Source organism: Mus caroli, chromosome 11 (genome assembly GCF_900094665.2).
Source record: "Mus caroli chromosome 11, CAROLI_EIJ_v1.1, whole genome shotgun sequence".
NCBI classification, from domain to species: Eukaryota; Metazoa; Chordata; class Mammalia; order Rodentia; family Muridae; genus Mus; species Mus caroli.
The window spans coordinates 66807923-66831177 of NC_034580.1; the positions used below are offsets into that span (position 1 = coordinate 66807923).

General features: G+C 49.1%; 1 protein-coding gene across 3 annotated transcripts in view; it reads right to left on the reverse strand.

Annotated features, from left to right (window-relative positions):
• Pitpnm3 (PITPNM family member 3) overlaps positions 1-23255 on the reverse strand; it is an 88446-nt gene that overhangs the window by 27580 nt on the left and 37611 nt on the right. For all 3 annotated transcript variants that reach the window (XM_021176711.1, XM_029484174.1, XM_029484173.1), the window contains one exon: positions 17216-17263. In XM_021176711.1, coding sequence (XP_021032370.1) covers positions 17216-17263 — 48 coding nt within the window. The remainder of the gene's footprint in view (positions 1-17215; positions 17264-23255) is intronic.

Below are 23255 nucleotides of genomic sequence, written 5' to 3' on the forward strand. Positions count from 1 at the left end.
CCTAAGAAAGTGCGGTCCTTTTTATTTCACCGGTAATGGCAGTCATACTAGAATCCTGTGACATCTGGAAACTTGAGGCAGATGTCCCTTGATAACAGTTAAAGAGCTGCTGTGGTTGATCTAGTCTAAGTGTGACCAAGCTAAAAGATGTCCCGTGCCTCCTAGATGGGCCATTGAGAAGCTTCTAGGAGGGTTTAGCTCTGATGCCAGGGGCTGGATTAAGAAGATTTGGTCTCTGGGGTAGACAGACATCATCTCTTCCTCTGAGGCCTGAACCTAGCCAAAGGGTTGGAATGCTTACAGTGTTAGCTTTAGGATAGTATGTTTCTGAGTCTCCACCTTCCTGCTGGAGTTAAGGGCTGACAACCCTGGCTTCCCTAAAGCTCAAGCCTCTGGGCTTAGCCAAAAACTCTATTACTATATTTCACTGGCCTTGTATGACTGGCAGGTCACAGGACTTCTCAGCCCTTACTGCTGCGCAAATCCAAGCACTCATTAGAAATCTATCATTTTTAGTTTTGTTTTCCTGCTTTGGGGAGATGTTGTTGCTGATTTTTCTATTATATTATTTGTTTGTTTGTATGCATGCATGTGCACATACACACATACAGAGGACATCCCACAGCAGTCAACTGTCTCTCTTTTGATCATGTGTGTCCCAGGGATTGAACTCTGGTCATTAGGCTTAGTAGCAAGTACCTTTATCTGATGCTGAACTATTTTACCAATCTGGTTTTTGTTGTTGTTTTGTTGTTGTTGTTGTTGTTGTTGTTTTCTTTTGTTTTTAATATCTATGAGTGTTTTCCCTTAATGTATATATCTGTGTAACATGTGTGTCCCTGTTGTCCATGAAGGTCAGAAGAACACAGAACATCAGATCTCATGGGACTGGAGTTACAAACAGCTATGAGCCACCATGTGGATGCTCATAATTGAACCCAACTCTTCTACCAGAACAAGTGCTCTGTGAACACTTTGAACAAGTGTCAAGTCTTCAGTCCCAGCCCTCTTATATAAAATATCTGCTTGGGACTGGGCATGTGGCTCGGAGGTTGAGCAAATTGCCTAATATGTTGCATTCCCACCACAAATAAATAAAATCATCAAGCCTGGCTGATGCTTTTAGTGAGATAGCAAGGCTCTGAACTATATAGGACCATGTCCAGGGGAAGGTGACTACTCAGAAAGGGAAGGCCACCACATGGGATGATGCTAGGAGCTCTGGGATCACTCAGAACTGCTCTTCCCATTCCTGCTTGCTGCCTAACTCAACATCTTCTCCAAGAATGGTTTCTTGGGGCCCCTGAGCTCCCGTTGCTCTAATACAGGGGTCTATCACCAAGAATAGAATCTGCCACTTGTTTTTGAAAATAAAGTTTCTTTGAAACACTGGCAACTCATCTATTTGCATATTATCTATGACTACTTTCACACTGCAGCACCTGACTTCAATAGTGGCAACAGACTCACAGCCCTCAAACCCTAAGATATTTATGCTCTGGACTTTTCCAGAACAATGTGCCAACCTTTGATCTAAGGTCCATGTTCCTCATTGCATCAGACTAATCAGACTCTCATATGGAAAGAGATCTCAGACATCCCACAACAACCGTTTACTTAAACAATGCCTGCTACCCCAAGGGTCCTTCCTTCATCCAGCCCACCATGCCTCCTCTCTCCCACCCAGGAGATGGATACTATGGCCTCTGTGTGCCTGAAACTCACCGCTGGACTCATGTGCTCTGTTGATGGGGAACTCACCTTTTTGCTCAGAAGCCCACTCCAGATGATGATAACCCTCTCCTATTCCTCCTCTGACCTCTTCGAGGTTTGTGGGGTTCCTTCCCATGGCTCTGTAGGCATCCCTAGCCAACTAAGGTTTGAGTCAACACTCCCTAGCAAGGTCCAGGCAGAATTACTATCTGTAAAGAATTCTAAACAAGGAATTGTTCTCATTTGGGAAGAGCAGTTCTGAACTATTGGGTTCATACAGACACAACCCTGGGCTAGGGGCAGCTTCTTTGTGAGCTCAGAGTTGCTTCAGTGTGGGTGAAAATGGTTTCCTGAATGGGGCAGTTCCTTATGAGGAGGAGGCCGGGACAAGTGTTCCCGAGGCCTGGCTTTCCCTGCCACCTTCTAATTCTCCTATCTGTTTCTGTCATTGTCTATACAGGGTGAGTAAGTGCATGCATGTGTGTGTGCATGCATTTGCATGTGTGCTATGTATGTGTATACGTGCACAATTGCCACAACCTGCATGCAGAAGTCGGAAGACAATCTCAGACGCTGGTCTTCACTTTCATCTTGTTTGAGACAGGGTTACCTGCAGACTTCTGGGAATTCTCTCTCAATTTCCCATCTCGCAATGAGAACGCTGGAATTACAGACACATGGTTTACTGTGTCCAGTTTTACTTGAGCTCTGGGGATTCGAACTCAGATACTCACACTTGCATGGCAAGTGCTTTACTTATTGAGCCATCTTCTCGACCCTGGCTTCTTGCTTTCACTCTGTACTTTTATTGAGGCAAGGTCTCCCTAAGTAGCAAAGGTTGGCATGGAGTTGTCCATTCTCCCGTCCCTGCCTCCTGGGTGCTGAGATTGAAAGTTAATGTCACCCTTTTCCCCTAGCCCATCTGTCTGTCTCTAACTACAAAAGACTTGGCCCTGAGTCTGGATAGGGGAGGCCTAGGTTCTGCACTCAGGACAGGATGGCAATAAACAGCAATAGGAATGAGCCCACCTCACTGAGCCTTATTAAGGGTTGGCATGTGTCAAGTCAGCCATTTCCTCAGCTGCCTTCTCAGTTTAGACAGCTCTTGTCTTTGGTCCCATTTTACAGATGAGTAAACTCTAAAGTCTTTCCTTAACACACACCCAGGACATTTGGGCCTGCCATATAAACAAATAAGGTCAAGAAATCCCCGCTAGAGGGCCCCACCTTCATTGAAGATGGCACTTAGCTAGGTGGTGCTCTGCCCTTCTGATGCCAGCTGACGGCTAGCCCTCCCTGCAGAAGCAAAATGCAGAGAGCATCTGAAAATTGAGTCCAGATCTGCTGCCCAAGTCTTCTCTTTCTACAAACATGAAACCATTTGTCCCTAGGGAAAGAGCTGGAGAGAAGCCAGCACCAGCAGGAAGTAAAAAGTAGCCTTGTGGTGCCTGTAGCCTCTTGAGCATGTCTGCCCCTCTGGAGCAGGTGCAGGGAGGAGCTGGCCAAGGTCAATAGCAGCAGTGGGGAGGGGATAAATGGGACAGCCCTACCTCTGAGTCTGTGATCTCCAAAACCAAGGGCTTTGAAACCAGAAGGCCTGAGTTCAAGACATGACTCTTATCAGTGGTGAGACCTAAGCCTGTTTTCTCACCTGGGGTGCAGGAATACCACAGCAATAATATAACTCCCTTATGGAGCCTCAGTGAGGACCAATGAGCCCCTACGGGTGAGGGGCTTTAGAACAAGGCATGGAATATGACACCTGTGATCCAGTTAGCTGCTATTGTTATTCATATTATCTGGGGTGCAGGGGGAGGGGCATGGCTGACAAAATGGGGTGAAGGCTGGTAGGGACATCACCACCTCCACTGCTCTGCCGCCAAGTCCCTCCCCAGCCCTGGCAGGCTCACCGACCTCACTGGGCTGGGTGCCTGCTTGCAGTGTGATTACAGGATTAAATGCTGTGATTGCCACAAATTACCATTGCATGGCTATAAATAACTCGGGGAGAAGACATGAGGGTCCTGCTGTCTCCCAGGCACCATGCCCTCTGCTAGGTGGAAGCTAAATCCTGCATCTTCACTGGTGACATAGATCCTAGGAGCTCCCACATCCTCCAACTGCCTGGGGTCAGCCACCCTGGCCCACACAATACTCATGCAATTGGTGGATGTGCATGGCATCTTGGCCATAGTTGACGCTGAAGCAGTTTTCAGATCAGTAGAGATTTGAGCTGAGGGGAGAGGCAGGATAGGGTCATCTGCAGCATCGATTCCCCTGCATCATCCCCAGGAAATATCTCACTTTCTCTGCAGTTTGGGGACGGAGCCTTGCTTCCTTGGATGCACAGACCACAGAAGTTGTACACTCAGCCACCAGGAGACCTTGCCTGGTAGATGCAGATTCTGGTCCCTTGAGTACTTCCTGCCAGGACCACAGTCACCCACAGTATAATAGAGGCGTCTGTCCGTCTGTGTGTCTGTCTGTCTTACGGCTTCATTGCTATTGTTACTATTGCTGCTGCTGTTTTGAGACTAAATCTTCCTATGTATCCCAGGCTTCCAATCCTTGGCAATCCTCCTGCCTCAGCCTTCCCCCCACCCCCACCTCGGAGACAGAGTTTCTCTATGTAGTTCTGGATGTCCTGGAACTTGCCTTGCAGACCAGGCTAGCCTCAAACTCAGAGAGCCACCTGCCTCTGCCTTCTGGAGTGCTGGGATTAAAGGTGTGAGCCACCACTGCCCAGCCTGCCTCAGCCTTTTGCATACTGAGATTTTAGGCAGGCACCACCACACCCAGCAAAGCCTCGTCCTTTTAAGAACCTCCCACAATAGCCAAGATCACTGGATTCTGATTCTCCCACAAGACAGAACTCTCCATCCCTTGTCACCTTTGCTTATGCAGAGCTTTGTGCCTATGAGCCTTTCCTCCCTTTGCAAACTTGAAAACTCCTGTGTATGCTGCAAAATCCTACTCCATAGACACTCCTGCTGGCAAGTCTCCTCAGTTCTACCTAGACCAGGATGCTTATCTCACAGCTTGCTGAATGGGGTATGACTTGCTAGTATAGGGTTACTTTGTTTCCCTCAAACTAAAAGCAGAGTTATCAGCTTTCAGGGGCTGGCATTTTTTTTTTTTGTGGAAGTGATGACCTTAGGTGTTCACGGCTACATAGCCTCTCTGAGCTGCTGAAGTCCCCTGAGACCCCAGGTTCAGGGAGGAGCCCCTCTTCCTCTGGGAAACATAATTCCCTGAGCAAGTGTTTAGAAGAGCTGGGCTCTTAGATATTCTGGGAATGTTAGCACCTCCTGACCTGACATTTGGGGAATTCCCAGGTTTTTCCGGTGATGAGAAGCTAGCAAAGAATCCTGGGTGGTGAAAAGCCACCCGCAAGGGGCCCAGGGACCTGGTCATCAAGCAACTGGTTTCTTCCCACCTCCTGTTCATTTCTGTTTGCATGGCCTTGTTCAGGCTGGCTTCCTACTAGGCCCAGACTTAGGGTAGGTAAGCTGCTTTTGTGGCATTGTTTTCTGGTGGCCTTTGAGGCAGGCAGCTACCACAGTGCCTGCTCCCAGCACCCTGCCTGCCCCAGCTCTGGGCTGGTGACCCACCCAGCTCACCATGGCTCTTTCTGATGGCTGAAGAATAGAGGCTATTTTTGCTTAATCACAGGCTTGGAAATCACAGATCGTGATCAGCCCTTCTAATTACCGTGCGCCACACTGCTACAGAGACAAAAGCCAAGGTCACCACACATGTGCTCGCTTCCCCAAGCAAAGCATTACCCTAGCCTGGCAGGAGAGCCCAACTGTCCCCCCCTCCCTTGCCACTCACTGCTGGGGCCCCGCAGGAGGGAACACTTATTGCTTGGCTATATTCTCCTTCCTACCAGTCCCCTGGCATTGATGATCACCTCTACCAGCTCCCCATGGGGTGAACTGAGTGGGGCTGGCCCAGCCTAGGACCACGTAGGCCATCTTGAAAGGGACCTAAATGGCTGCAGGACATGGAAGCACACATATGGGCAGAAGCCCAGTTTTGCACTAACCCCATGGTTTTGTTCTCTTGCTCTGAACTGGATCTTGAATGCCCCACCAGTGCCCAAATATTGAAGGCTTGGTTCCCAAGCTGCAGTGCTGCTGGGAAATGGAGTCTGGTAGGAGGAAGGAGTGTGGCCTTCTAGTGTCTCTGGGCACTTCAGGCCCTTCCTGTCCCTCCTTTGCTCCCTGGCCAGCAGGAGATGAACAGTTTTCTCCATGACATGGCCCTCACACTGTACCACCCAGGCTCCAAGCAATGGTGGACTGACACCTCTGAAACTCGGAGCCAAAGTTACAGGCGGGGACTGATCTCCAAGAGCAGAATGCACAGAAGACAGAGGGAAGCAGAGAAAATAACAGGCCTTTTCCAGAGGTTCCTGGGCTCTCAAAAAACAGGGAGATTTCCTGTCCAATGAAAGCCTGGCAACTATTGAACACTGAAAATGAACTAGCTCTGGCTGGATTCCACTGAGCTTTCAACCTGTCTTTCTTTAAAAGTAATTGTATCAAGTCGTGTTTGTTTGGTTGTTTGGTTGGTTTTTATGGGATTTTGTTTGTAGTTTGTTTTGGATTTTTTTCCCAGTAAGTTGACTAATACAAGCTTTCTTCCTCACTCTAGCCCAGTCTTGTTGCTAGGCAGTCCCTGAAGGCTCCTCGGAAGCTTCAGTCATCATCCAGACTCCAGGTCACCTCCCCTACAGGTGTCCCAGCTTCCAGCCTTGTGAAATAGCTTTCTAGGTAGGCAGAAGGGGTGGGGCAGGGGTCTGAGCCTCGTAGTCAACGCAAATGACCTAAATGGTGTAACTTTTTCTGCATGCTGGGACAGAGATTGATCTTCCCCTGGTCTCTACTTTTCTAGATTTTTCTATCATTTCTTTAGTTAGCCCATATTTATTTTAGTCTCAGAGTATTTATGAATATGTACATTGGGTGAACACTATAAACGTGTGTTATTACATTTACAAGCTGGTAACAAGCTTAAATCTTGTATTTGGTGTTAACACATAACTCAGTCTCCCTTTCTGACTTCTATTCTGCTTGCTGGTCATCACCCAACTTGGGTCAGAGCTGAAAACACCCAAGCAAATTCAGTATAAGGCTATAAAGATCCGAAGCTTGGAGGATCAGATGAATAAAACCAAGTCATGTGACCAGGTCGAAGTATGTAGGCCATGTAAACCAGCTCTAGTCACATAATGCAGGGCTGCAAAATGAGACTGTCCAAACCAGAATTACAGTTCAAAATGAGGACTTCAGGCCACATTGAGGACATACCTAGAGCCTGATAACTGTAGAAAGGGAAGGGTCCAGCCCAGAGAAAAGCAGACCCAAGTGGACCTGCAGATACACACTGCCCAGGCTGCAGAATCCACACTGAAGATCCACTCTGTAGATCCACGCTATAGAAGCCATGCTGGTTTGTATAGCAGATTTTCAACACAAATTAATGTGGCTGATGCACATGCAGACCCATGCCACAGATTCCCCATCACAGATCTCCTTACTCTATGGATACACCCTGCAGATCCATACCATAGGCCCATACCACAGCCACACTCCACAGATCCACAGTACAGATCACTCAGTAAATATACACTACAGTTCCACACCACAGATTCACAGTGAAGATCCACCGCACAGATCTACGATGCAGATCCAGTTACAGATGCATGCTGAGCCATGTTTGAGCCAAGGGAGTCCAGGGCAGGACAACAGCATGTCACGGTGGATTGAGTAGCTCAGGCCTGTGCCTGTGGTGTTTACAGCTGTCCACAGTGGCCTGTGCTGGCCTGTAGACAGGCAACTCTCCTCCACCCGGGTTATGCAAGCAAGTTATGCAATATCCACTTGGTAGGGATGCTGGGATGGGATTTTCACCCAGGGTTAGGAGGATCTAGAAACTGAAATTCCTCCTGTGTCTAACATTAACATTTACCTTCTGAAAGTCAAAATCAAATTGCACCCACCTGACTTTAGCTAACAGGTAGAGGTCTTTAGTAAACCAGTGGCTTTAAAGAGAAACTAGCCAGACAAAAGCTTGACCTTGCCCCTTACTAGGGTCTGGGACCCAGAAAGACCCTCTTAAGAACATACTGTTGGTCACTCTAAATGAGCATGGGAATATCTTAGAGAGATAACTCAGCTAAGGAAACCAATGTCAGGGCCAGAAAGCCACCATCTTGAACCAAGGCTGGTAAGATGGCCAGAAGAGTGTGACAACCCCAACCTGGTGTCCCCACTGAGCCTTCCATATGAACACAGGTCCTTTCATCTGTGTCTCGAGTGCCCAGTCATCACCTTGTGTCTAGGGCAATCTTCATGTTTTTTCTGAACGCCTCACAGAGACAACCGAGTCTCGGAAGGGTTGAGGGACCCTTTCTCCAGATGGAAGTGGAAGGCTTGAATGTAGACTGTCCCCCATTGGCTTGTGCTTGTCTCCAGCTGGTGGTATTGTTTTGGGGAGGTTGTTGACCTGGAGTGTAGGTGGCCGATATCAGCCTCTAAGGTCAAGGCCTTCCTGGCCAGACCTTCTACTACATGAACTGAAACTGAGTCAAACAACAACAACAACAAAGCCATTTTCTCCTGTAAGTTCCTGACAGATATTTGTACCAGTAATGAGGAAAGGTAACTGATACACACAAGGATTTGAACCCAGGCCGCAGGTCAGGCCTGGAATCGTTCTATCTAAAATGAGGAAGTGACTAGAAAGGAATGATCTCTTCAGTTTTCAAATGCCTCCAACTCCACAGTTCTGTCCTCTCACAAAGAAACAGGCTGTGAGGGAAGGCAGGCAGACCCTGTCATTGGGTACAGGAGCTTGCTGGGACAATAGGGCCTGACTATTCCCAGTTTAGTCATCTTGGGCTTGCCTACCCAGAAGTTCACACTCTCACAATGGAATGCAGCCACCTCATCCAGCCCAAACCCCCCTCAGTCATCCTTTCCAATCTCAGTGGCTCCCAGCCAAGGGACAGGAAATGACTCTCACACACAAAGAGGCGCTAAAGTCTACCCATGAGATCACCCATAATCCCTTGCTTGTGTTTCTCGGTTAAGCCACTATCAACACCCCGTGGGAAAACAGGTTTTCTTTATTCCTTGTTGTGAGAGTAAAAACCAATACAAGCTCCCTGGAGGGCCATCTGGTAGTGCCATTAAAAATACCAAGCACCCATGACCCAGCCAGGCCAAGTCCATGTGACAGACATGCTGCATGTACCCCATCAACCACAGCTATGCTGTTTACAATACTGAATGGTGAGAGGCAACTTACAGGGGACAGGCTAAATAAAGTGCATCACAGAGATCTAGCGCACACTCAAGGCCGAGATCAATGAACCTGAGTGTTGTAGATGTTCAGAGACAGGAAGAGAATCGTGGTATATCATCCACAGAAGGCAAGGGGGGAAACGCACTCGGAGCGCTCCCATCTGTGTGGGGTAGATATAAAAATATATATGGAAGTGAATATTTATGGATATGTTCATGTTTGCAGAGTCTGGAGTGGGACATGAGATGCTCGTCATCCTCTCCACGTCTGGGAAGAAGGGCTGGGTGAGCTGAGCCGGGCACGGAGCGGGAAGAGGGAGGTACGTGCGTCATCGTTCATGCCTTTTGAGACTTTTACCTTGTTCATGCACGGCCTACTCAAAAAAAACAGATCAAAACTAAGACTATTTTCAAAGTGCGTGTAACAAGGTGATTTTTTTTTTGTCTTTTCTGAGATCTGACTTTATATTTTCTGCCTGCTCCAACTCCTTGCCTCAAGGTTTGTGGCAAAGCTCCCTGGCTCTTGTTTTTCCTTTGTTACCAGGAAAAGAGGATTTGAAGACACAAGAGAAGCTTTCAAGTTGAAAAAAATGAAAGGTTCCCACCTCACCACTCCAGTTGAGGGGAGGACAGAGGCCAAACCCTTCACAATCCCACGAGGGAGGGGAACCCACAAGACCCAGCTACCCTTGAGACCCAGGAATCCACTGGGAGCTATAGGAGGAGACAAGTGGGAGACGAGGAACTGGGTTAAAGGACACTCTATGATCCAGTGTGGGCACAGGATCCTGCCCATATGTGTGCAGCACAGGGTTCCACACACCAACCTGTGTGGGGTAATATGTAGAGCCTCAGGGACATTGACAGGAAACTTAGGGAAGGAGACGGCTGTGCATTCACAGAGAGGGGTCCTTCATCTGCTCAGCCAGGTGGGAACCCAAGGTCAAAGTCACACCGGTTTTCAGGAAAACAGAGTGTGGTTCCTTGCATCAAGTCAGTGGTCTGCGCTGAGTGGTCTCCATTGGCCCCTCCCACCGACTACACAGCCTTGGCCCTGTCTCTGGAAAGGCGGAGGCTCCATGGCTTCTGGTAAAGTTAAGCCATGGGGGACACTAGAAGAACTGGGAAGAGGAGGGATCCTCCTGTGCCATGTACTCTATGAAGCTCCAGCTATGGATGCCATTTTGGTCAGCTGGGCATCGGGTCCCTTTGCAAGGCTCTCCTCCTGCCATGTAGTTTAGGAGCCTTCTATCTGCTGGACCTCGGACTGAGTCCCAGGCTACATTCTATAGCTGTGAGCTCACCATATCCTCCAGGCCAACCTTTGACTTTGCACTTCTTTGACAACCACAGTCTGTCCACAGCCTCCACTCTACCTACCTCTTCCCTTGTTTCCTCTTTCCTTCCAAACTCAGCCATTTCTGCCTTTCTGTTGGCAAACATCCCCCTTTCCCTCTCACCATGGAGCCCTTGCATCTCTGCTTCCTAGGTCTGGACATTTTTATACTGCCCATGTAACACAATTTTTTACAGAAACATCCATGTTCCTTCCTCCTTGAGGTGGGAATGTCCCCATCCACTCATCCTTACACATACACACAAACACACACACATACACACACACACACACACACAGACACACAGACACACACACACAAAGCAGCATAGCTCTCTTTCCTGGGACAAATCTTTACAATTGTCTTTAATTTTTAAAAAATTTTTGTTTTATATGTATAAGTATTCAGCCTACATGTGTGTCTGTGTACTACTGCATGCCTGGTGCCTGTGGAGGCCAGAAGAGGGTTCTGGATGCCTTGGAACTAGAGTTAGAGATGGTTGTTAGCTGCCATGTGGGTTCTGAAAATTGAACCTGGGTCCTCTGGAAAAAAGCCAGTCCTCTTAACTGCTAAGCCAATTCTGTAGCCCAAAAATGCTTTCAGTGTGTGTGTGTGTGTGTGTGTGTGTGTGTGCTCACATGTGTGTGTGCACACACACACATGTCCAAGCAGACAAATATCAGCACTCATGCCCCATGGCACACATATGGAGAACAGAAGACAACTTGTGGGAACTGATTCTCTCCTACAGTGTACGTTCCAGGGATAAAATTTAGGTTGTCAGCCTTGGCAGCAAGCACCATTATCTGCTGAGCCATCTCTTCAACCCACAATTGTAATTTTTTAGTTATTTGAGGACTCTTTCCTCCAGCTCCCAGACTGTAAAACCCTTAGGAGATAGACTGTGTTCATTTGGCTCTGCTCTGTTTTATCCCCAGAGACTACCACAGCCCCGGATAATAAAGGTATTCATTAAATATTCTTCAACAAACAAGCCAACAGACTAATGATTTGCTCCCATTCTGCACCACAAGCATCAGAACTGCACCCAGCCACTACACAGCAGAGACGCTGTGTGGGGAGAACTGCATCTGCTCCCATGGCACATGCTAGCCAGTGCACACTAGTGCACACAACCACGGGGGTAGGGGGTGCGAATGCATGCAGGAGCACAAAGAAAGGAAGCATGCCAGGCCCAAACATACGCACACACGCAAGAAAAAGTGCTCCCAAGGCGGACGTCTGCCACCCTGAGCTCATTAAAGCCGGCTAAATATAGCCTGTCTGCAGCTGTGCTCAGCAAGCTGCCCACACAGGCCAGGAAAAGATACCAGTTACCAGGCGGAGGAGGGGAAGGCCAGCTGTGGGAAAGGGGCTTTGTACACCGTGCTGGGAGGTGGGGGGGTCATCCCAAATGGACTACAAACTGAGGGCTTATAGGGAAGGAGGCCTAGGCAATGGGGTATGGCATCAAACTTGTCCAGTGGAGAGGGTGATGTCAGCTGCCCTCAACACCTGAACTGAGGATCCAAGTTCAGACTAGAGCCAGGGCCTGGAGCCTGTACTCAGGCCCTGGATATGTCAGGCTCTGCCCGAAGCTAGGGTATCAGTGGAGACACAAGGTCGGTCTGGGGTAAGAAAACTGGAGCTTAGCATTGGTTACTGTCAGATTCTGGTCCAGGAACTAGAGAAAGTTAGAGGAGGCACCGCACTCTGATCTGAAAACATGGCTATTCCACCGTACTGTCCCTTGGGGAGGCCAGCGCGTGTCAAGTTCCTGTTGTAAGCCATGTGGGCTCCACCCAAGCCTGAGGGACACAGTAGGTAAAGGTAAGAGGGACACTCTTTCCATGCAGAGGAAACTCCAGATATTCTTATGTGTCCCTTTCCTATGAACAGTCTGGACCCAAAGGATTGAGGGTGGAGTTGTGGGGTTAGGGGTTGATGGCTGGTGATGAGACTTCCTTCAGAAAGTAGCTGTGCAACAGGACAGACAGAGCACTTCCCCAGGTACCTGGGGCACCTGAGAAGGAGAAGCTGCAGGAAAGGAGGGAACTTGGATCCAAATTGGCCAGGCACGGGTAACCTCTGAGGTTAGTGGAGTGGAGCTGGCAGAATGGCTGCCTTCCTCAGAAGCCATCAGCTCCTGTCCATCTTTGTTTTTACCTTGTGACCCTGAAATCATGGTGTCAGCCCTTCCACACTCGAGATTTAATGGGTATCAGAGAGCAAAGCCTGGGCAGTTTCTACCACACCAAACAGCTACTGAGCCAGAGGGATAGGGGAGGCCTTTGGGGGCACTTGCGTGGGGTGTGAATAGAGGCAGTGGACAATGCAAGAAGCCCATGGCAAGGACAGGACCACTCTCTACACGTAGCATGACATCCAGTCTGTGCAGCCATGGAGGGGAAAGTGAGGGGAGAGTCCCCAGGGACCTGCGTCCTTCCTACTGTTTGCTAGGAAGGAGGATGCTTCTGCCCTTCCACTGGGATGCTGGGATGGGTGGGATCTCAGGCCTCTCCACTGTCCCATGAGAAGCACGCGCTACCGGAGATCATTCTCTAGAAAGGACAGGGGCTTGCATGCACACACACAGTTAACATCCAAACTGACTCAGCAGAGACACACAGATGAAAGGAGACAGAGGACAGGAAGCACTAGGCAGCGAGTGAGCGAGTGAAACAGGCAGGGTTAGAAGGGCAAGATTTCCTACAAAGACCTCCCTGTCACTCCTAAGGACAGGAGTGGGAGACACTGGAGCCATAGAGGCCAGCATGGGTAGGGAAGTCAAAAGAAGGATAGGCTTCCGATAGATGAGGGAGAGAAGAAGAGGAGGCGAACCTGAGTTCTGCTGGAGGCAATGCACTGCCCTGTGGGCCAATTTGGCAAGGTGGTGGTGGTGGTGGTGGTGGTGGTAGTGGTGGTGGTGGTGGTGGTGGTGGTGATGGTGGTGGTGGTGAAAATGGTGGGGGTGATGTCTGGAAGGAGCCCAGGTTTGGACTTTGGGTTTGTGGAGAACAATACTCTTCTCTCTGAAGGGGAAAACAGTGCAGTGAGATTTGGTCTCTTAGGACCTGCAGGACCAGAGGAAGGCTCACTCAGGCACATGGGAAGTATCTGAAAATGTCCTTGTTATCGCCAAGCAATGAAAGGCAGAAACACAAAGAGATACGGACAAAGGAAACCAGAGAACAAAGAGGCAGCAGCAGAAACACCTAGAATAACAGACCCACAGGGACTCCATGTGCCAATAGAAGAAAGGGCTGGGCCCCAGTCTTGGTCATGATTGCAAGGCAAGCTGGAAGAAACGGCCCAGGCCCCCTGCTCTCCAATCCAAGCCCCTTCCCTATCCTCACACCTGACTATTCCCCCAGTTTCTTCCCACCTTGTTCTAAATAGCACAAGTGGTCTTGGGATTCCAGGCCGTCTGTCCGGTAGCAGACAAATGCAGGACTCTGTAGAAGCCACCAAGGATCAGGGAGTCCTGGGCACACAAGTCCCAGAGCTGCTAGACATAGGCTGAGTAACCTCCCAGCACCCATTAGTTAGCGTTTTATCATTGTAACCAAATGTCAAAGAGAAACAGTGTCAGGTGTAAGGGTTTATTGGGGTTCAGGTATTTCTGTGGTGTGGTGAAAGATGGTAGAAAGATGTGAAGTCACAAAGTTGTTCACCTCAAGGTACCCAGGAAGCAGAGGCAGGACAAGGAGCTAGAGACAAGATATAATCACCAAGAAAATGACTCCAGTAATTGCTGCCACCTTCCAGTGGTGACGTCAAATTATGAATCTATCAGTTCTTAGTGGTTGGACCCTCCAGTTGAAGACCAAGGCTTCTTCTTGTGATCCCAGGACCAGGGGTGGGCAGGGCAGAGGATACCTCATATCTCAACCATAACAGGAGAAACACTGTTTCATGATGGTAGCAGAGAGTCAGTGTAATGGAGCTCCACGAGATGCATGCTCACATCTGGCCCAGAGGTTCCAGCTGTGAAGCCTTATGCAAATGCAAGGTATAAGACCCTTTCTGTGCATCTGTTATACAGCCTCTGACACCCTCAGCTGACCCAGAAAGCAGGGAGTTTGGCCATCTTTCCGAATATAACACATAGACCTTCTTTCTCCCTTTAAAGCCCAGACATCACAGCGCCACTCCCTGGTGGCAGGGATCCGATTCCTCACCCAGAGTAATATCTTATTTTCAGAGCTTTAAAATACCCAGTGGAAAAGCACAGTCTAAATGTAAGCCATGGATATTGCCTTCTTAAATTCAGGTCACTAACGTTTATTTTGCCCATTTAGGATTTAAAAATAAACAAACACATTACCACCAATTACCACCACCACTTCATAGAAGAAAAATGATTTTAATGTCTGAAATTGTAGGCAGGACATAATTATAGAGTTATGTGAAAAGCATTACTCTCAGTTAAAGACTTTTGCCATCATAGAAAAGGAGGTTACCGTGTATGTTTTCCTCCCTGCCAAACATACTGGGTTTCAACTTGGGTAGCATCAGCCCAGACAGCCACCAAGACACACATTTTATGGCTCTAAAATTCTTCTTAGCATCAACTGATATTTTTTCCTTCATAAAAAATATCCTCAAGGAGCAGGATACAATAACAGCTTTCAGCAATATAATTTTGACCAAAATCTATAACCGCAAAATAAAAAAAGACTTTGCTGCTATTGAAATGCAATTTTTTCCCAGGGAGGCTCAGGAGACACTAAGCATTCTGTCAATTCAATTGTGTATGTGGGAACTGTGGGGAAGGGAGCTGTGACCTGCCTCTTGGTGACAAAGCCTGCTTCAGGTGGCTTGCTTTCACCTTCAAGTTACTGCTAAAGGCTCAGCAGCAGCAGCAGCAGTCATAATGGTACATGCCTGTACTCCTGGCACTTAGGAAGCTGAGTCAGAGAAATTGCCAAAAGTTTGAGGTCTGCTCGGACTACACAGTGAGACTCTGTCTCTAAGATAAATATTAAAAATAAAAAGGTAATCAGGGCTCTTCCCTCCCTCGGTGATTTTTTGTTGTTGTTGTTTTGTTTTTTTGTTTTGTTTTTTAACTTCTTGGCAGTTTAATATATTGGAGACTTCCTGGTCAGTGAGATGCTGGCAATCCTACGTGGACTAATTCAAACAGAGACCAAACTTGCCCATGAATGTGCCTTTCAAAACCAACCCAATCCACACCCAGATACCTATTGTAGCTAATACTCACCCATCAAGCCTGTCTTCCTCTATCCCGAGGGAACCAGGGCCAGGTGCCAGGGAACTAGGGACCAGCAGAGTGAAAACCCTGCCATTATTCAAACCACCAGTCCCAAGATGTCCCCCTGCCCTCATTATCCAAGGACCTTCCACCCACCCATCAAAAACACACTCACAGCTGCAGCCAGGGCTGGTGCCTCTCTTACTCCCTGCTTTCTCGTGTAATGGCTCAGCTCTTGCAAAGTCTGTAACCAATCTTTTCATTAATGGCCTGAGTCTCTGTGTCACCACTTTGTCACCTCCAAAAATTAAGACCCTGCAGGCACAAATTTGTCTGCCCCTCTTTCCTGGCACCCTCTCCTTTCTCTTTGTCGGTACCTTGGAGGTGGCCACCAGCCCTTCTGAGCAGTAATGCTCTTGCCTGTGCATTATAACATCGGGCATCAGGGAAGCTGTGCTGAAGGCCCAGGCCACAGAGTTGTAGATGCTGTTCTTTACACACCCTCCACAGAAGCTCAGCAGAGGAGGGGAGAGCTTGAAAGAAGGCCTCAAGTTGGGGCCTGGGGAGCCAGGAAGCAAAATGGATTGAACCTCCCCAAAGCTGTAGCCACAAGCAGACCAGCAGGCAGGAAATGAGGAGAGTTCTGAGCCCTTGCCCCAAACCTAGCCTCATATGGAAGTCAACACTGCTCATGGGCAAGACCTGGCACAGGTGCTGCCCACCGAGTCCACCTGGTGTGTCCACAGAACATGTGGCCAGCATGCTGGCATGACCATAGTATAACCAGTCCCATACCCATCTTCCTAAGGAAACTGGCAGAAGTCAAGGTAGGCTGGTGTGACACAGGGGGGAAAAAGACAAGGGTAAGAAACCACCAAAGTCAATCCTAGGAGCCTGACTACAGAGCCAATCATTCAGGGGCGGGGTGGGGGGAGTGTAAGGCCCAGCACATCCAGGGCTGCTGAGATGACTCCGTGGAAGAGGCACTTGCCCTGCAAGCCTGGGCCTGAGTTTGACGCCACCACACACCACACACACCCCCAGAACCCGTGATAGAAGGCAAGAACCAACTTCCGAGAGTTGTCGTCTGACCTCACACTTGTCCACCCTCACACATACAATGACAAATATTTGAAAAGTAAACTGTGTATTTAAAAGGGACCATGTTCAGGCACACAGTCTTGGATGACCTCATTCGCTCAGATCTTGATCAGCACAGGGCCAACCATGACTGCTGGAAGCCGGCATTCAAATGTTGATGGCCAGAAAGGCTCAAGAAGGCTACCTAATCAGTCCCTCCCAGTCTCCATCCCCATGAAGACAGTCACCAAACTTTCAGTGGTCCTGCCTGCTCTGCCCGATCCTCTAGCAGGGCTATCAGCCTCTTGCCCTAGCTCCTATCAGCCTCCTGCCCTAGCTCCAGCTCTGACAGCAGAACTGCCCAGCAGAGATGGCTTAGAAGCCTGGGGTCTCATCTCTGAAAAGCTGCCTCAACCCAGGCTTTCTGTTCCCACCCAGGAATAAGATGGGAGAGAGCCTTCTACCCTTGGAACTCTAAGCCTCAGAGGGGACCAGGCCCAGGGGCCACCATTCATCCAATGGAAGGAAAGGCCTCTGTACAGCCAGGTGTAACTCACGCTGCTTCTCCTGCAGGATGCTGGATGTGCACGCTGTGGCCCCATCTCCTGTGGAAACAAAACGGACATGAGCAGCTGGGCCACTGCTCTACTGCACCAATGCTGCACTCCCCTGAGGAGCTGCTGGCAGTCCCACTACCCCTCCAGAGCTGAGGGTGGCAGACTTACTACCCAAGTTTCCCACCCTGCCCCCTCCACCTCAGAGTTAGCCTTTGGCCTTCGTGTGTGACCCAGCCCTGAGCCCCCACATGACACCATTGCTGAGTGCTGGCTAGCTCCCTTGACCTTAGCTTTCCCAGGGTTATCTTTGCTGACACCTCTCCTCTCTTATGAAGCAGCTGCTAGATGCTGCCCTCCTTTTCCCATCTCACTGTCCTATAAGGGTCTGAGCTGGGCACTGTGTTTAAGCAACAGTAGTTAAGCCTCTCTCCAACTGGACTTCTCAGTTTGTGATCTGTTCATCCTGCTGCCTATGGCTTCTTGTTGAAACTTCCCAGACACTTCACATTCGCCGTGACTAGGAATTCCCGAGTAATTCTGTGTTGCTCCCTACCCGACCCCCAAAAATGCATCTGAAGCAACCCTGGTTCTCTAAGCAAATGCCGGAGTACTGTGGGATACCCCTCCAGGACTCCCTCCCTCAAAGGACTCCAGGGCAGTGCTATCCAGGAAATGCCTCTGTCTTCCCAGCCAGTCCTCTAGGGCCTGCTGTGACTCCTTTTCCAAACGTGTCTGACTCTACATTTGTGATGTAAGACACCATCCTCAGAGCCCCTGTTTCCACAGCCCCTCTGCCTGTCACAACCACCTCCACACTTCATGTCACCTGCATCCAAGTTTCTCCTCCTCAGAAGGGTCTGTGCATGGAAACTGCATCCAGCTGGGGTCTGAGGCTAGGACTTGGTTCTCACCAACCCACTGTGTGACCCAATGAACCTCCCTTTTCCTTTCTGAGCTTCATTCCTAGATAACACTATGAGCCCAATGCCCTCTTGAGACCCTTTGGGTACTGAAAGCCAGATGAATAGACACCTGCTGTCTTTCACTTTCTGTGTCTATGGGAGCCAGTTATATAGCTTCTATGCCACAGACTTCTAGAATCAAGGGCTGCATTGGTACCTTGCTCAGAGGATGTGAAGTGAGTACTTAGTGCTCTTAGAACACAGGCAGGCAGCTAACCAACACTCGATTCATGAGGCTCACCCTTGTTGTTGGTGGTGTTGTTGTTGCTGCTGCTGCTGCTGCTGCTGTTTATTTTGACAGAGACTCACTATGTATCCCTGTCTAGCCTGGAACTCTATGCAGACCAGGCTGGTCTTGGACTCAGAGATCTGCCTGCCTATAGCCTCCTTCATGCTGAAATCAAAGGTGCATGCCACCATGCCCAGTTTGCTCTTAGTGTTTTACTTACTGATTTACTTGTGACAACTAGCTCGTGATCTCTTGTCCTCATCACAACACAAGGCAGAGCCAGATGGACAGAGCCTATGGCTAATGTGTGTGTGTATGGGGGGGGGGGGGACTCAGAGTACTCCCCGGAGCCAAGGCTACAGTACATATTAGACACAGGACAGAGTTTGTGTCCTACAACAGTCCAGTTGGAGAAGAAAGGTCTGAGCCTTCATGGAGTGGCTATGAGCCAGCATGATGAGGTGGCCACAAACTCCATCAGAGGAACGAGAGTAACCGTAACCCAGATGCAAACAGAAACCGGGGAAGGCCCAGCATCAGACACCAATGTCAGGCATCACTCTTGTATATCACCTAAGGCCACAGAGTGTAGGTGTGCCTGGGTGAAATCCTTTCCCTAACACAGAAATGAGGTCACACATTCCAAACACACATTCTGTTCCCCACTCGTGGTGCCAAGGGCTGGGGGTGATAATAGAAATGAAGAGCAAAGAGTGCACAAGGCAAGAAAAAAAAAAAAATGTCTGCATGGAGCACGGTGCTGAATGCAGTCAGCCATGATGGATGGGAAGCAGGGGACCATTTTCAGCTGAAGTCCCTGGAAGCCTTCAGCAGAGCCATGATTGGAGCTTCCAAAGGAAGAGAAAAAGACAGGGTGTTTCAAGTGGTCAGCAAACATCATGCTCAAGGCATGCCAAGTCCAGGGGAGACAGGATGCGGGGGCGGGTGACCCTGGGCAGGAAGCCCATTTATATGAATATAATAAGTAAGAAAGCCAAGCTTCGGTGCAACAGCGACTCACCACATCTCCACATCCGAAGCTCCTGCTGCTATTGCACCCAGAAACCAGCAACATAATTCACTGGGTTCTGGGCAAAGGGAGCAGCAATGGCTGTGCCGGAAAGCAAGAAGAGCACCAAAGGTGCTGACTTCGCTCTGGAGACTCTCAGCCTGGGTCTTCCGGATGCCAGTGTGTGCACCTTCCTCTTCTGGGTTCATTGTGAGCAGAGCAGTGACTCTCAGTGGCCTGGGACCCTCCACCTCCTGGCTTAGAACACACATACTGGAAGCCTACCATCCCCCAAGTCCTCCACTGTTAGACTCCGCTTGCCACTTTGCATAATGGACTGGGGAGTGGAGTGATACTCCTGCCCTCCCATGTACCTGCTGCCCCTATCCAGGACTGACAAGAGTCCTCTCAGAAGGGAGCACTTGCTTCCGTGGACACGATGGGTAATAGCTTGCTCACTCAGAGTACACTGTGACACTGCCAGTCTAGAGAATCACAGCACAGCAGATGGAAGCATCAGTCCCCTGCTCTGCCTGTGCCCAAGCTCCTGTTGGAGGAAGGGGAGAGGTGGGACAGGACAGCCAGATGGGACGGAGGAAGGCCAAGCACCCATCTCGGGAGGCCTTTGAGGTATTTCAATGCAGGACAATATGCAGCAAAGCCTCAGCCTGGGGCACATGAGCTATCAGACTTCACTCACAAACTACAAAATAGGAGATAAAACAATTTAGAACTGGGGACAGTAAAGCCCAAACCAAGAACTCTTTAGGGCACTGACCGCAGCTCAGACTACAGTAAAAATGCACTGGCATTTCTTATACGCCTACCAGATAAGGGAGGCCATTTTGGCTTATGCCACTTGACAGAAGTTTCACAACCAGAGCCTGTATGAGCTTCTGGTCCCAGTGCTGATTTCCTGACCACAGAGAAAGTAAAGCTTTGAGCTGGGACAGAATGTTCATCAGCAGGATTATCTAACGAAGAAATAGCCCAAGGGTCTGAGACTCCTGGGGAAGCCAGGAGGCCCATGGCCTTGAGATGCCAGTGCACAGGATGTGCCTAGATTTGGAGAAGGGAATGTTAACAATGGAGATTATCAATGTTGTTCTTTGCTATTTTACAGATCTATACCATGCATTCTGATTATTCTTATCACCTCTCTACCTTGTGTCCCTCCAACCTGATCAACCCCTTGGTTTTTGAAAAGAGGGTCTCACTGTATAGCCCAGGCTTGCCTAGAATTCAAATCCTCCTGCTTAGCCACCCCACCACCCAGTGTACTCTAATTACAGAACTGTCACCATGGTGGTGAGCCTACTATTCATATCATAAATGATGTATACAGAGGAGGCAGCCACAGCAGCAGGCCGGCCTTGCCTTCTCAGTTTAGACTAGCATTATCTCCCCTCAGAGTCCCCTAGTGACAGAGGAATCACCTTAGCTGCGGAAACCCAGTTTCCTGATTAGTAGGCTCCCAGGACATGGGCCATTAACCAAATGTGCAGCTGGCTCAGCGTTGCCTAAATGAGACCCCACTTGGCCTGGAGCTTTCCAGGGCCCCTGGGCCCAGCCACTTTGCCTCAGCTTAAGCTTTCTTCTATCACAGGAGCTGTCAGAAGCTCTAATAAGCAGGATAGCTATGCAAAGTCGGCTGCAGGCTGAGAACTGGAGGCTGGGGTTAGAGGCTGTGGTTAGGGCTTAGGGTTTAGGGCTCAGGGTTGGAGTCTGGGAACTGGGAGTTTAGGAGATGGGACCACTGATGCTCCAGGCTGTAATCCCATAAATCTTGCCTTTCTCGAGTTTATACCTTCTGGGGAGTTTGGCCACAGCATCTCCCCAAAAGAAGACACTTCCAAACCTTGATAATGATGCTAATGACTTTCCAAGTAATCTTTTTCCTTTTTCCATCCATCTTCCAGAAAACCACAAGCTCCCTCCATCAAGAGAAGCAAAGTGTGCAGCTATGAACTGATCTCTTTCAGCGAAGATGCTGAACAAGAGAAGCTGCTCCTAGCATTCAGTGAAGATGCTGAACAAGAGAAGCTGCTCCTAGCATTCAAAGGGAGATTGGGTGGCTGCTAGGGAGGGTTTCAGACCTGGAGAAGATTCTAAGAATTCTCCGTCTGTTCTCCCATGGTATGGGAATCCTGGAGCCCCTGTGTGCCCTACATTCTCCTGTTTCTGGGCTTTGGGAGCAAGCTCAGGACAGCTCAGTTAGTTCAGTTCATAAAGGAGGCTGGCGTGGAAAGCCTATCTGTGCCTCCTAAACAGGTTATTCCCCAAATGCTGAGCACTGCTGAGCTGAGGGTTAGTAAAGTTCACTACCTACTACAATCCCTGGCTCATAGTGACTAGGTCCTGGTGTGCTCCGTTAGTTCTCTAAGTTGCTTTTCATAATGAGCTCCAACAAAACTAGCTCATCGTGACCTGGCTTAGATCATTTCAAAGACTAAGAATCAGTCCTGAGAAAGTCCCTAATTCCTCAGCCTACATACAGGGCTTCCAGCTTCTGTCTTCTTTTCCTGCCTCCTCCCCAAACCACCCCCCATCCCTTTTTATTCCCAATCTTCATTCCTCAAACCCCAACTTCAGTGAGAATGAACTCCAGGCATGGTGGTAAACACCCATAATCTCAGCACTCAAGAAACCCAGGCAGGAGGGTCTCTGGCTCACAGCTAGGCTGAACTACCTAGTGAGACCCAATCTCAAAATATCAGGAAAGAAAAATCAGATGGACTCTATGTACTCAAACCTCCCAGCTTCTCATACCTTCCTCCTTGCCTCTACACCTGTTCCCTCCACCTGGTGTGTCCCCCTTGATCTTTCCTGATCCCAGAAAAGCTTCCCTAGTCTCTGGAGTCTCTGCTCTGGCTCTGTGTCCTCTTTGCCCCCTCTTTATTTCACCCCTGTCTTGTTAGAGCAGCTGGTTAAGTGAACTGTAACATCCCCCAAGTGGGCTGGAAGATAGGCAATCAATCAGATGTGAGTCCCTGCCCAAATTATCTAGCAGACTATCTAGCACTGGGTCTGACACGAAGTATCGTGTGAGTGAGTGAGGGATGGATCCAGACACCTGACTGACTGCTCTAGGGTCATAGTGGCCTCATATACCAGGCTGTGGAAGGAACGTACAAGCCAGAAAACAACAACAACAATAACAACAACAAAACTGTGGTCAAATTGGTAGGTGAGGGGCAGACTGTTGTACTGAGCAGGAAAGACGGGGGGGGGTGGGGGGGGCTGGGATCTCAGAGCAGCTTTCTGGAGGAAGAGCCCAGCATAGTGAGATCTAGAAATGAAGCAAGGAGGCCCTCCAAGTGGACCTGAGTATCAACAAGCCTGCCCATCTCCACTGAACTAGAAACCCAGCCTAGCTGGAGGAGTAGGGGAGAAATGTCTAGAACGTCTGAGGTGATCTGTGTCTCAGGCCTTAGCAATAGTTTGATGTTCCCTTTTTAATGTCCTTCATGATAGTTGCCCAAGGATGTTTAATCCCTGTAGTAACAGAGAACTCACTAACCCTGGGAAATGACAACTGTGGGGAGCAAGGATGGTCATGCATGCCAAGGTTGGGGCGTTGTGCTCCACTCTGCCGAGGCAGCACATGTCACTGCTCTTCTATTTTAGGAGCGTCACAGTAGTGGAGAATGAAGACAGTAAATTGATTGCATGACCCAGACTTTTCCTCTGCCCCAAACCTCTACAAAGGACAGAAGTTACTTCCACATGAATCTCCAGCAGCAATGGAAAATAAGAAGGAATGTCCTCTGAAAACCCAAACTATACAAGTGTACACACACACACAGAGAGAGAGAGAGAGAGAGAGAGAGAGAGAGAGAG